Genomic DNA, 13,825 nt, shown 5'->3' with positions numbered 1-13,825 from the left:
CCAAGGACCAAGACCTGTACTACACTGCAGGCAGAATGAAGCCCCCATAGGAACCCAAGGTCAATGAGAAAAGCAAGCATGGGACTTGAGCAGGCTCTGGGAAGGGACAGACAGGAAGCAGGATGTCTGAGATGTCTGAGGGTGCCTTGCAGAAGCACCAGGAGAGCTGGGAGCCTATGGGTATCGCCATTGTTACAGCAGTTGGAAAGGATGAGCTCCGGGCCAGCCGCTTGCCCTCTGCCAGCTCCTTGAGGCAGGTTATCTTTTCACTGCCTGCCTGATTCTTTCAGAGGAGGAAACAGGGGCCCAGAGAGGTCCCAAGGTCATACAAGCTGGTAGGTGGCAGAAACAACACCACTTGGTGCCTCACCCTGACCTCCTTACCACTGGAATGTCGCACAGTGGCATTGCTCAGTCCTTTCCCTCTAAGATGTCAACAGCCGCAGCGCAGCTGGCAGATGTGTCACCGGGGATGTGTGCACCGGGACTGGGGAGAGCATGTTCCCTGCGAATATGCAAGCCCTGAGCTGTCTCCAGACCAAAATGAGGAAGAAAAGAAGGAAGGGTAGACATGAAGGAGATGGAGGGAGTGGGGCCGGTGGAGGGAAAGAAGAAGTAGGAAAAAGAGAAAGCAAATGTGGGTGCAAAAGTTTCCCTGTTTGCACAAACCAGGAGTACTGGCCTGACTCCGCCTCTTCCACCAAGCATTGGTGGCTGCAGGTCTTTCCCTGGGAGGGAGGGGATGGTGGAGCAAAGCAGACTGGAACCAAGGACTTGCGCTCTCGTCCTATCCGCTGCTAACCCTTTATTGCTCTACAGTGGTGGAGGCCAGCAAGTTCCGGCCCCTCAGCTCTCACCAGGGTGGTTTTGTGTTCTGGGGCAGATCGTTCTGCCACTGCTACGTGACTGGCTTGCCATCTAAGTGGAGCCTCCCCGCTGCCTATTCAAGTACTGCTGGGTGCTCAGAGACTCCCGCCTCCAGCGCAGCATCTTCCTCAGCTGGTCTGTCATGAACTTCTTTTTCAGGTGGTCGTACAAATGGCTCATTTTTCTCTTGGTCTTGTCCGAAGCTTTCATCTTAGGGAAAACAGAGATGAGTTTAGGATATGAACAAGTCACTTGGTAGCAAAAGGCAAGGCTGCTGACCTGGAAGGACAAGGGGCCTAAGGGGCCTGTGAGACCTGTGAGACCCAGTGCATATTCATCCCATGAAACAGTGTGGACCACACAGGGCCTCACAGTTTCTCTATTTTAAAGTGGACATTGAGCTTGATAGAGTACCGTGGCGCCCTCTGACGGTCTGTAGCTGCGGTGTCTGCTTTACAAATGGGTATTCATAGGGGCAGGAACGCAGCCTAGTGTATGTGAAGTCCTGAGTCTAATTCCCAAGAATAAATAATAAATAAGTGAAAAGTGTAAGGGAATAATGAAATGGAGGTTTCAGTAGAAAGGAGGTCCATCTTGTTTCTTTCTTCTTCCACAAATCCTCCCACCCTGTCCTTACTAATCACTGTGACATATCTACATATCTATCTAAAACATGCCAGCTTCCCTATGACAGCCCTTCTGTCACAGGGATTCTAACTTCATCCACTCCTTAACTCCTCTCCTGTCTCAACAAGACTGCAAGGCTGGGAGGACACATCCTCTCTTACCCATTCAGCCGTGCATTTCAATGAACTGCTGCAGAGGGGTATGTGGGGAGCCGACGCAGGGGATCCCCCTAACTACAACACAATCAGGACGTGAGACGCATGCCTGGTGCAGGGGATCCCCGTAACCACAGTGTAATCAGGATGGGAGACACTTGCACAAGAATTTCTAAGTCAGGTAGAAGGGGATACACCCTTAAAGGAGGGGCAGGTGTCAAAAGGCAGATAGCGAGAGCCGCCAAGGAAGCCGGGAAGCATGGGTCGTCCTGTCCCAGCCTTCCTTGCTTATGTGGACTCAAGTTCCCTATTCTGCTTAAAGTAGTTCAAATTTACTTTACACAACCTGTAACTAAAAGAGTTTCAAATCTTATTTTAAAAATGAAGAAAGTGTGGCTCACCCAAGATCATATACAACCAGCCTATCTCTGACTGCAGCCTATTTCTACTAGACCATAGCACAGGAAGTTTAACACAGGGCCCTACTCAGTCCTTGTCCTTCTGTGGGTTTATTGCTGTTGTTGCTGGCCTCAGCTCTCTTCTGGAGATGAGATAACTTTAAAAACAAAAAAACTAGCCAGATAGTGTTGATGCCGATTCAAGCAGGAAAGCCCGAGGTTCTGCACGGGATATAATATGTTCTGAGGGAACAAAGCAAGACACCACTCAAGAGGCGAGAGCTTTCTCTCTTGTCAGATCATGAGAGCAGGTGTGACACCTTGGGGGTGACACTAACCCCAAGTATCATTTTCTCCCCCATAAAGATGGGGCCTACCTTAGAATACGTTCATGACCTCCTATTAGCTCTAGGAGCTGAGAGTCCCTCTTCCACCCTGGGCTCCACAGGCAGCTATCTTAGCAAGGAAGGAGTTATGAGAGAAGAATAGTCAGGCTGCTAACAGGCTCCAACCCAGAAATCGGGGTACTCTACCTCCATCTCGTAGATGCGCTGTGCATTGAGGTTGTCCCGAATAATCACCCGAGACAGATGGCTCTTGGGTAAAAGCTTCTTCACATTGGCATCGCTGGAATTCAATATGCTAGAGAGGGCGGGGAGAGGGAACTGGTTAGAGACAGCTGGCCAAGGGGAGAGGGAACCAGTTAGAGACAGCTGGTCAAGGGGAGAGGGAACCGGTTAGAGACAGCTAGTCAAGGGGAGAGGGAACCGGTTAGAGACAGCTGGCCAAGGCCTGTTTGACAGCTGCTCTTTGAGTTTATTTTGTTTTATTTTTGAGACAAGCTCTTGCTACGTAGCTCTGGCTGTTCTGGAAGTCGCTCTGTAGTCAAACTGGCCTGGAACTCACAGAGATCCACCTGTCTCTGCTTCCTACATGCTGGAACTAAAGGCGTGTACCACAGCACCTGGCTCCTCCGTGGCTTTCAAGATAAGTGGTTTTCTCACTTCCAGAGGAGCAAGTAAACCACTCTAAGTTTTGCCTGTAGATGAGGTCTGCTAAGAGGCTGCTTCCTGAACAGGGAGAAAGAGCATCCTGGGAGGACACAGAAAGGCCCAGAGCAGGCCTCAAGAGAGGTCAGCAGAGAATCAGAAGAGTCCTCAAGAATTGCAGTTGTAGTTGTCGTTACTGACACTCTGTGCTGGTGCTTGGCCGGAACCCAGAGCTGCACACACTAATCAAGTGCTCACCCCCTGAGATCGCCCACTGTTCTGGAGTGGTTATCTTATGAGAAACTGCAGGGTAAGAGCAAAGGTGGAGGAGGTCTTAGATGAATGTAAGTTGGAAGGTAGAGGCAAAAGATGAATCTGAGAGAGGCTGAGATGGGGAGTTCTTCCTTCATAGCCTGGATCTGAGGGGGTCTGGGAAATGGGCAGAGAACAGAACAGGATGAAGAAGGTGGGGAGGAAAGCTGGTTGTGCTGGTGGATGCCTGTGGTCTCAGCACTCGGGAAGCTGAAAGGAGGAAGATGGAGAGCTCAAGGCCAGCCTGGGCTACACAGGCAACTCTCTTTAAAAGAGAAGAAAAGAAGGAGGGAGCGATAAGGAGGAGTGTGGGTGGACACAGGGTTCATTAATAAAGGAAGTCTAATGAATGAGTTTGGGGAGGGAGGAGGTGTGGGGTGCTTTAGGACTTCTGGAGACTCTATTCGGTATGTTCCACCTTTTGACACCACAAGACAACAATGTCACTGACAGAGTTCACACTCAGAAATCACATAATTGAGTTACCAAAAAAAGATTCCCCCATCTACTCCTAATCTCCCAATGCTCTAATTTGCTACATTGTGTTGTGCTGGACATTGGCATTCACAGGAATCCTGAGCCCCTAGGCATCAATGGGCCGGAGACACCCACAGGGTGAGAAGTATGGAGCAATATGAGAATGAGGAGCTGGGGACCAGGCTCAGTTGGTGGAATGTGTGTTTAGCAAGCACACAGTTCTGGGTGGTCTCTGGCACCAATAAAAACTCACCTATTTGGGAGGCAGAAGAAGGAGATCAAGGGCATTCTTAGTTACATTGTGGTTTAAGTTAACCTTGGCTACATATCTTAACAATAAACAACATCAAAGGATGTTGCTAGCCAGTAGGTTTTCATTTTCTGATAATTTAGTTACACTATGAAGCTTTTAAAATGGTTTTTCCATTTTAAAAAAATTGTTCAGACCAGGCGATTGTGGTGCATACCTTTAATCCCAGCACTGGGAAGGCAGAAGCAGATGGATCTTTGTGAGTTTGAGGACAGCCTGGTCTTCAGAGCAAGTTCCAGGACAGGCTCCAAAGCTACAGAGAAACCCTGTCTCAAAACAACAACAAAAAAATTGTTTATACATTCTAAGTCATCAGATAAAATACATGTACTCAAGTATAACTATTTTGGTGTGATAACTAGTTAAGAGGAAAAAAGGAGATTGCTAAACAGTGATGTTTTGTGCTGTTTGTTTTTAAAACTATAACACACATACACATATATGTATTATCTTAGCCTATTAGTTGCTGTGATAAAACACTAACCAAAATCAACCTGACGGGAGAGTGTTTGTTCCAGCTTACAGGTTACAGTTGCTCATCAAGAGAAGCTGAGGCAGGACTCAGTGCAGGAGCTAAAGCAGGAAGGCCACCACTGCCTTGCTTTCCATTACTCTATACAACCCAGCCACCCGCCCAGGGGAGGCACCACCTACAGTGGCTGCATTATCCCACATCAATCACTAGGAACCCGCCCCACAGACAGGCCCACCAGTCAATCAGCTGCAGGAGATTCCCCAGCTGGGGTTCTTTTATCCCAGGTGACTCTAGCTTGTTTCAAGGTGACAGCAGCTAACCAGCACAGGACCTTACATGTACACATCAAAATGTTAACAGTGATCGCATCTGCTCATTCGTTTTGCTGGTTTGTCTTCAGTTTGTTGTTGATGATGTTCTAATCAGTATACATTACTTTTGTAATGATTGACAAACCATTTTAAAGGAAACCAGGGAAATGACCGATATGCTGGAGAAGTGTTCCCTGAATACAGATTCCCTAACAAACAAGAACAAGAAAGGAAGAACTCCATGCACACTTTCACGAATTGACTGAACAGAAACAGCTGGCTGGATGGCTGATACACACAGGGACAGAAGGAGCAACAAACAAGAAAGCTCATGTTACCTTCATAAATTCTTTTCATTAGCACACCAGAACAACATCATCAGAAAGTATACTTCTTTTATCATTAGGACCAAAACAAAAAGATATATATTTTTATTTATTTATTATGTATACAATATTCTGTGTGTATGCCTGAAGGCCAGAAGAGGGCGCCAGACCTCTTTACAGATGGTTGTGAGCCACCATGTGGTTGCTGGGAATTGAACTCAGGACCTTTGGAAGAGCAGGCAATGCTCTTAACCACTGAGCCATCTCTCCAGCCCCAAAAGATATATTTTTTGAGACAAAGTCTCATATATCCCAAGCTGGCCTAGAACGCCCTCTTAAACTGAGGATGATCTTGAATTTCCAACCCGAGTGCTGGGATAACAAGCATGGGCAACCATGTTCAGTTTAAGAAGGGCAGGGGGACAATAACCTTTCAAGGGATTATAAAATGTTTTCTAATTTACTTTTTATCGGTAGGTAACAACTGTCTTCTGAGTGTGCTTACCTTTACAAATATTACAAAGAAATCAACATCCCGGGGCTGGAGAGATGGCTCAGAGGTTAAGAGCATAGGCTGACTGCTCTTCCAGGGGACCCAAGTTCAATTCCCAGCAACCACATGGTGGCTCACAACCATCTGTAATGAGATAGGGTGCCCTCTTCTGGCGTACAGGCATACATGCAGACCGAACACTATACATAATAAATAAATTTAAAAAAAAAATCCCAAGCTTCCTATTTCCATTTTTCTGGCTTCTATGAAAGTCAATCCAACATACCCAGGTGCTGACGGGAAAACAGGTTTAAAGGTCAGGAATTCGCACACAAGACTAAAAACCCTGTTTTCGAGGGAAAGAGCCTCAATACTTAGATCCTCTCTACTCAGTGACACATCAAATTTATCAACAGTAGACATGAAAAAGGAGAAAGGTTGGAAGTACTCTTTCAAGCAATAAATAATGGTCATTTTGAACCAAATTGTTTTTCCATAATAAATCCTCTGTAGGAACTTGGGTGAGGGAAGGGTTGAGAAAGCGGGGCAGAATTAAGGCTTGTGGGGATTGGGGCCAAACAACGGGAAACTGAAGGCTTTTCCAGAATCACTGGAGAATAGGAAGGCTTGAAAGCGGGTGGTCAAGTAATTGTGGGCCTGAGACCTGAGCTTCACCGGGTGTCACCTCAAAGTGCGCTCGGACCGCACGATGTCAAGCCTACAGTAAGCTAGGGCCAGGATTCATTCGGAGGGCTGAAAATGGGACTACGACTTCACGGCCGAGTCCAGGTTTATGAGGGTCCTACAGATTAATCCGGGTCTGAAGTCTGAGGAACTCGGATGGGCGGGGGGGGGGGGGGCGGACACGACTGGGGCGGTGTGGATCTGAAAGCTCGGATTCCCTCAGAGGTCCCGGGTCTGACGACCGCTCGGCACACCAGAACCACACCTGAATAACAACTTCGGAATTGCCGGCCGCGGCCGCAGGAAGTAGATCTGTGGTTGGGCGCGGGGGCCGAGATCCGGCTGGCTGTCAAGTCTCTCGCGCCGGAAGTCCGTGCCAGAGGCAGTGGTCTCCTTGGCAACAGAGTCGAAATTCGAGCCCAGATCCCATTTGACTGAAGGCCTTTTGGGCTGTGTGGAGGAACCTAACAGGCCGGCGAAGGACTCGGGAAGGTTAGCTACACCAAAAACCATGCTGGAAGGGCGCGCGGACGCCGAGCGACTATCTCTGCTGAAGTCTAAGGCGGAGCTCTGCGCGTTGCCCTGGAGACAAGCAAGGGGCGGAGCCTATAGGCTGCAGCCCTCCAAATCTTTGTGACTCTCGGTAGGGTGTTGCCTAGGAGACGCGTGAGGGGGCGGGGCCTGAAGGCGGCCGCCCTGAGGTCGGTCCTTCCGGCTGTCTGAGACGCGCTGCCAGGCGCGTTTCCGTGGAGACGGGCCGGTATGCTGTGCTGCAGCCTTCCCGGCTTCTCCGAGAGGTCTGATGATTGCGCGAGTGCTACGACGCTACGTCCGGGTGCAGAGCAGGCCGCTGCTTCCCTCTAGGCCCAGAACTGCCCTTTGTTGCGCGAGGAGAAGCCGTTGCTACCGAGATCCAGGATCATGACGGACCCTCTCGGAGACCATCGCCCGCGGCTCTGCCCTGCGGTCGCTTCCTGAAAGACTCCCGCGGCCCTGCGGCTGAGAGGTAAGATGATCGGAGCCCTGTCTCCACGTAGAGAGCCATTCTAAGCCAATTCCCTAGGAAGCGTCCTAGACTTGAAGTGGCACCTCCTGCCCATCAACTTGTGGACTCTGGTCCAGTTTATAACCCAGAATTTAACCAAAGCCCCACCTATATTTGCCAGCTTTCTCCCGAAAGAACTTGCTGTCTGACGATGAACAAAACTATTTTTCCTCGAGTCTCACTTTCCACGAGTGACAAATTAACTAGATGTCAAAGGCCTCATTGGCCATAAAGTGCGAAAGCAGCCGCGACCAAGTTTCTCTCTCCTTCCTCCTCAATCCAAACTGTTCATTTTTGTGGGGAATGATACTGGGCCTGTTCTTTTGTTGTGGGTTGTTTTGTTTTTAAAGAATTTCAGTAGTCCAGGCTGGTCTAGAACTCCCCCGTCTTTTGCCTCAGTTTCCCCGTCTGCTCTCTGCCCCCCTGTCTGTGATGGCTTCAGACCATCTTTACAACTCTATAGCCCCTGGCCTTTACATGTCATTCCCACAAGGATCTGCATTTTAACCTCTCTACACGCCCTTGGATTGTCTCGTTTCATCACCTCTTTATAAGGTAGACATCTTGCCCCGTTGATCAACATTTTAAAAATCTTATTTGGCTCTATTTTCTAAAGTTGTACAACACTTTATTCTGTACAACAGAATGTTCCAGTGAGCCAAGCAAAGGAGGTTTGTGAGTTTGTGGATAGAAAAGGACTTGAGGACAGAAACAAAAACACTGGTCACTTCAAAGTTACACTCCTTGGAAGGCCGGAACAGGGAGACAGACCTGTAGGAACATGACTGACTGGCCTGATGTTACTTTGAATGACCCTTTGTTGTGGGAGGATTTAGATAGACGTCCCTTATGCTAGCGGAAACTGGCCTGCTTGGGAAATTTGCTTGTTCTCTCTGTAATCCCATTTTCCCAAAGGTTAATTTTAAGTAAACAGCTCTGTTTCTTTGCCAAAGGAAAAAAAACTAAAGAAACCCTGTAGCTTGTTTCCCTGGCTCTTTATTCAGTGTAGGGGGCAGGAAACAGCGCCCTTGTGTCCAGAGCCCCCCACCTTCCTCTTCTGCCTCCTGAGCGCTGTGTTCCAGGTGAGCACCCCCGGGCTTCACTTTCACTTGGTCTCAGTTGACTTAGGGTCATTAATGTTGGAAGGTGCAAAGTCGGGCGGTAGTGGTGCACGCCTTTAATCCCAGCACTCAGGAGGCAGAGCAGGCGGATCTCTGTGAGTTCAAGGCCAGCCTGGTCTACAAGAGCTAGTTCCAGGACAGGCTCCAAAAGCTACAGAGAAACCTTGTTTCGAAAAAACAAACAAAAATGTTGAAGGCACAGCTGAGCAAAATACATGACGAGTTTCTCATTAGCTTTGTGTCCAGTTGTGTGGGTACTCTCTAGGGACCAAGACCCTGCTGAGTACCACCTGTTCTCCGGAAGCTCTTTAGGACCTGACCTGAACCCATCCCAGTAAACCCAAGTTGCTCCTTCCTTTGTCCCATGGTCTCTCGGACCATGGCTGACCCCCTTCCACTCACTAGCTGAAGTCCCTTTAAAGTCTATCCCGTGCTCCTCTCGTGGTTGATTGTTCTTGTTTCCATTGTTTTCTGTGTGAAAAGACCCCCCCCCCCCAACAATCCAGTAACTTTAGTGTAACTAACGAGTTCCCTGACCGCTGCTCAGAGAAGGCCTTGGCTAGCCTTGGAGACCCAGCCGTCCACTTCTCAGAACTCTTCTCAGTTCTTACCCTTCTCCACCCTCCTTTCCACAGTGTTCAGTGGACACAGCTTGGCAGAAAGATGGACATGTAACCCAGCACCGGCTGTTGGCCTGTCTGTCACCTTGATGACTTCTCCTTTGGGTGCCTTCGCAGTCCAGTTCCCTCAGCCTTCAATCAGTGGCCTCTCACAGATCACCAAGAGCCTGTTCATCAGCAATGGTGTGGCTGCCAACAACAAGCTCCTGCTGTCCAGCAATCAGATCACCACGGTCATCAACGTCTCAGTAGAGGTAGCCAACACCTTCTACGAGGATATCCAGTACGTGCAGGTGCCTGTGATCGATGCGCCCATTGCGCGTCTCTGCGATTTCTTCGACCCCATCGCTGACCATATCCATTCCGTGGAGATGAAGCAGGGCCGCACCCTGCTGCACTGTGCTGCTGGTGTGAGCCGCTCCGCTGCCCTGTGCCTCGCCTACCTCATGAAATACCACGCCATGACCCTTCTAGATGCCCACGCGTGGACCAAATCATGCCGGCCCATCATTCGACCCAACAGTGGCTTTTGGGAGCAGCTCATCCGTTATGAGTTCCAGCTGTTCGGCAAGAATACAATGCATATGATTAACTCCCCAATGGGACTGATCCCAGACATCTACGAGAAGGAGATCCGTTTTATGATTCCACTGTAAGCCAACCCAACCAGCTCCTATATCAGGGTCAGCAGTACAGATCTGTCATTAATAGTATACCAAGGTCTAAACTTGAACACTCTACTTGTGTTGCTGCAGGAGCACACCAGATGGTGCTTTTCATAAGGGCAAGAATAGAGCATTGCCATAACTTTTCACCTCCTAATCCACAGGTTTGGGGGGTACATGCCTTAGATGGCTGAAGCAGAAATATTGCAAGGTGAGTTTGAGGCCAGCCAGGGCAACATAGTGAGACCCTGTCTCAAAAAACAAACAAACAACTCAACAATTACTGCCCTGTAGTATGTGTCTTTAGATATTAAATTCTTTGGTTAGAGCATGGTGAGGGTAACTCTTCTGTGAGTGGTAGGTCATAGCTACTGTCTGGAGGATGGGGGAGGCAAGTGGTGGCCATGCCAAAGAGACCAGTGCACAGTGCATATGGCAGCCTTGGGATCCTGCAGCTCTCCCCTAGATGACCAACCTAGAGATGACTCTGCCAAAATCCCACCTCGTTCATTCCTTAAGCATCCTGGTGCTCTCCAGTGTCTCACAGTAAGTGCCAACCTAATAGACATGGGGCCTCCCCTCCACCTTCACCACAGTGGCCCAACTCTGGTCTTCCAGGCCAGACTTGCACAGGGCGTGGATCACAGCGCTGCTCCGATCAGCAGCACTCATCCAGAAGGCCGTCCTGTCTACACACAGCCCTTTGTTTATGTGTCTCAGAAGCCTCTGTGAGAGAGAAGAAATAGCTTAATCTTTGCTAAGCCTCATCTGAGAAGTTTGCCAGAGCTCCCACTGTGCAGCCTACGATGCACGCCCAGCTTTCTCCAAAAGGCCTTATGCAGAATTGCAGACCGTGAGATCCAGTGTCCCAGGCTGCCTGACTGTTCAGGAGTTATGGGGACAGAGGTCAGGACAAGGGAGTTGACTCCAGGAGGCCCTGAAATTCAGGGTTGCTCAGAATTCCTTAGTGTCAGGACCCAACTCAAGAAGGTTGTGTTTGGTTTAAGAGGTGATCCCAGCGGGGCAGTGGTGGTGCAAGCCTTTAATCCTAGCACTCAGGAAAGCAAGTGGATCTCTGTGAGTTTGAGGCCAGCCTGGTTTACAAGAACTAGTTCCAGGACAGCTAGGACTGTTACACAGAGAAACCCTGTCTCAAAAAAAAAAAAATCTAAATAATAATAATTAAAAAAAAAAAAGGAGTCCCATGTAGCCCAGGCCATGTAGCCTTGAGCTCCTTATCTCTTGCTTGTACTTAAGGAATGCTGGGACCATTGGTGTGTGCCACCATGCCCTGCAAAGACCAGTGCTCCACTTAACTTTTGTGGTATAACACCAAAAGCAGCTTCGGGGAGGAAAGGGTTTCTTTGACTTACAGGTCCACACAGTCCATCATGAAGAGACGTCAGGACAGGAACTCAAGGCAGGAACTGAAGCAGAAGCAAGGAGGAATGCTGTTTATTGGCTTGCTCCTTCCCCATGGCTTGCTCAGCCCAGTTTGTTATACAGTGCAGGACCACCTGCCCGGGCTGGCACAGCCGAGAGCAGGCTACACCCTCTCCCGAATTATTCTTGCATTATTAGTCCAGAAGCCCCACAGACATGCTCACCTAGTGGAGGGACCCTTTCCTAGGTGACTCTAGTTTATGTCACGTTGGCAAACACTGACCAGTTGGTCTGATCTAGAGCTTTCAGATCATTTATGAGCAGACAACAGCACGGCTGCCCTGTTGGGTGGCTTGATGCGGTGCTGTGCATCTCGAGTGCTGTAGAAACTGCAGGCCTTCCCCCTGTATGAGTCTCGGGAGGCGCAGAACCGGCAGGGTGAAAAGAAAAGAATTTAACTTAGCATATGGGACGCTCAGCAGTGGAAGTAGTTCCACAGCGTCTGTCTCTCATGGGAGAGGCCACAGTCCATGAGTCTGGGACATCAGCAGTCCCAGCCTGGCCCCAAAACCTGGGGTGCTCCCAGAGAGCCTGGAAATGCTGGTTCTGATGTCAGCGGCATGTGGGAAGGCCGAGAGCAGGGTGAATGATCTTCCTGCCACCATGCCCTTTTTATCTGAGCTGCTTCTAGAAGTGCTGCCCACTCTTGGGTGGGTCTTTCCACATCCATTATAGGCAACCAAGCAATGCTCCAGGTGTGGCTCCCTATAGGTGATTTTGATTTATGGCGAACTGACATTTAAACCAACCACCATACTCCCCAACCTACCTGTGCCCTGTTTTCAGAAAGGGACTGCCCAGGAGTTTGGTATGAGGTGGTCGAAGTGGGAGGAGGCAAGCCACTGCTCTAGGACTAATCTCACCCTTCAGCAGAAGCAAACCCCCCACCAAACACACACACAGCAGGCAGGTGTGGCCAAGCCCCCGCCCTGCAACTCTCCTGGCAGAAACACAGATAGAAATTTTCTTTTAAAAGAACTTTATTTAAATCTTTTAGTCATAGGGGGCTGGAGAGATGGCTCAGTGGTTAAGAGCATTGCCTGCTCTTCCAGAGGTCCTGAGTTCAATTCCCAGCAACCACATGGTGGCTCACAACAATCTGTAATGAGGTCTGGTGCCCTCTTCTGGCCAGCAGACATACACAGAGACAGAATATTGTATGCATAATAAATAAATAGATAGATAGATAGATAGATAGATAGATAGATAAATAAATATTTTTAAAAAATCTTTTAGTCATAAAAAAAAACCAACTATCTAGGGGTGGAAAGATGGCTCAGTGGTTCTGAGCATTTACTGCTCTTGCAGAAGACTTGGGTTGGATTCCCAGCACCCACCTCGTGGCTCACAACTCTCTGTGGATTCAGTTCCAAGGAATTCGATGCCTTTTTCTGGCCTCCTAGGGCACTAGGCATGCATGTATTGCACATACATACATGTAGGGAAAACACTCATGCACAGAAAATAAATCTTTTTTAAGTTCAAATTAGCATGTCAATTTAACTTTTGAATTCACAATTTTCTGGGTCACCTCATTCCCAAATGGGACTCAACCCACGGCCTTGTGTGTGTTAGGCAAATGTCCTACCACCAAGCTAATCCCCAGCCCAGTTCTTTGAGGCTTGTTTGTTTTGAGTCAGAGTCTGGAACTCTTGTCTGGCCTATAACTCAATATGTAGTCGAGGCTAGCCTCAAATTCACAGAGATCAGGCTGCTTCTCAGCGTCTGCCTCCTGAGTGTGCTTACCACCACCACCACCCCCTGCTGGATTTTAACAGGTGCATAGAATGACGTCATCACCACAAATCAGGAGCCTGTCACGGGTCCCTTTTGTGGCCAGACCCCAACCCAAACCTTCCCCACACGCTGACAAGCACACGTGTGTTCCTACAGGTTTGCCTCTCCGGGCAGCCTGGCGCTCGCCCCTCACGCAGCCCCTTGTCTTTGTTCTATGGCATTTTTACGGCTATGTCACTCTTTACCCACTGAAGTGTATTTACTTGTCGGGTGTAAGGGTTATAGGTGAAACTGCCATACACATTGCACACAGGTTGTTAATTTCTCTAGGGTGTGTACTACAGAATTCTGGTCACATGATGATGGCCTCACCAGAACTGTATTAAAACTAATCATATTTACTTCTTATTACCCTCATCCCTTCCCACTTTTTCTGAACCCCTTTCTCTTCCCAGTAAGTTCCCTTAAATGTTCATAACTTTTCTGTGACTATATAAGGAAGTATCCATATTTTAAAATATTAAAAATTAAATTTTCTTGGTTTTCCAAGGTATGATTTTTCCATGTAGTCCTGGCTGTCCTTGAACTCACAGAGACCTGCAGCTTTGCCTCCCAAGTGCTGGGATTAAAGGTATGTGCCACCACTGTTCAGCTGTAAGTGAGGAGTTTTGTTATGGTGTATTGATAGATGTCATTACACTACTCCCTCCCTCTCCTTGTCCATATTTTTTATTTTTAAATAATATATTTTTGGAAAATATACACGTATA

General features: G+C 48.6%; 2 protein-coding genes across 2 annotated transcripts; one reads left to right on the top strand and one right to left on the bottom strand.

Moving 5' to 3' along the window:
- Positions 1–405: 405 nt before the first annotated feature.
- Positions 406–6,937, bottom strand: LOC121436604 (uncharacterized protein C5orf52 homolog). The gene is made up of 3 exons (XM_041636635.1): positions 6,690–6,937; positions 2,581–2,689; positions 406–1,077 (listed from the first exon to the last, which is right to left on the bottom strand). The coding sequence occupies exons 1-3, from the start codon at positions 6,935–6,937 to the stop codon at positions 919–921; spliced, it is 516 nt and encodes a 171-aa protein (XP_041492569.1). The 3' UTR covers positions 406–918.
- A 341-nt stretch (positions 6,938–7,278) lies between these two features.
- LOC121436388 (dual specificity protein phosphatase 18) lies at positions 7,279–12,390 on the top strand. The gene is made up of 2 exons (XM_041636220.1): positions 7,279–7,430; positions 9,226–12,390. The coding sequence occupies exon 2, from the start codon at positions 9,300–9,302 to the stop codon at positions 9,864–9,866; it is 567 nt and encodes a 188-aa protein (XP_041492154.1). The 5' UTR covers positions 7,279–7,430; positions 9,226–9,299; the 3' UTR covers positions 9,867–12,390.
- Positions 12,391–13,825: the final 1,435 nt, after the last annotated feature.

The sequence above is a fragment of the Microtus oregoni genome, unplaced genomic scaffold (genome assembly GCF_018167655.1).
Source record: "Microtus oregoni isolate MIOR12 unplaced genomic scaffold, Mior012 000049F_ref0000343, whole genome shotgun sequence".
Classification (NCBI taxonomy): Eukaryota; Metazoa; Chordata; class Mammalia; order Rodentia; family Cricetidae; genus Microtus; species Microtus oregoni.
Note: the sequence above shows the minus strand (reverse complement) of the source record. Positions and strands in the feature narration are given on the sequence as shown.

Coding starts and splice junctions, on each gene's coding strand:
- LOC121436604 (XM_041636635.1), bottom strand. CDS start 6,937: ATGGTTTTTGGTGTAGCTAACCTTCCCGAGTCCTTCGCCGGCCTGTTA. Junction 2,690..6,689: donor ATTCCGAAGTTGTTATTCAG/GTGTGGTTCTGG, acceptor CGCCCTCTCTAG/CATATTGAATTCCAGCGATG. Junction 1,078..2,580: donor AGCGCATCTACGAGATGGAG/GTAGAGTACCCC, acceptor GTTTTCCCTAAG/ATGAAAGCTTCGGACAAGAC.
- LOC121436388 (XM_041636220.1), top strand. CDS start 9,300: ATGACTTCTCCTTTGGGTGCCTTCGCAGTCCAGTTCCCTCAGCCTTCA.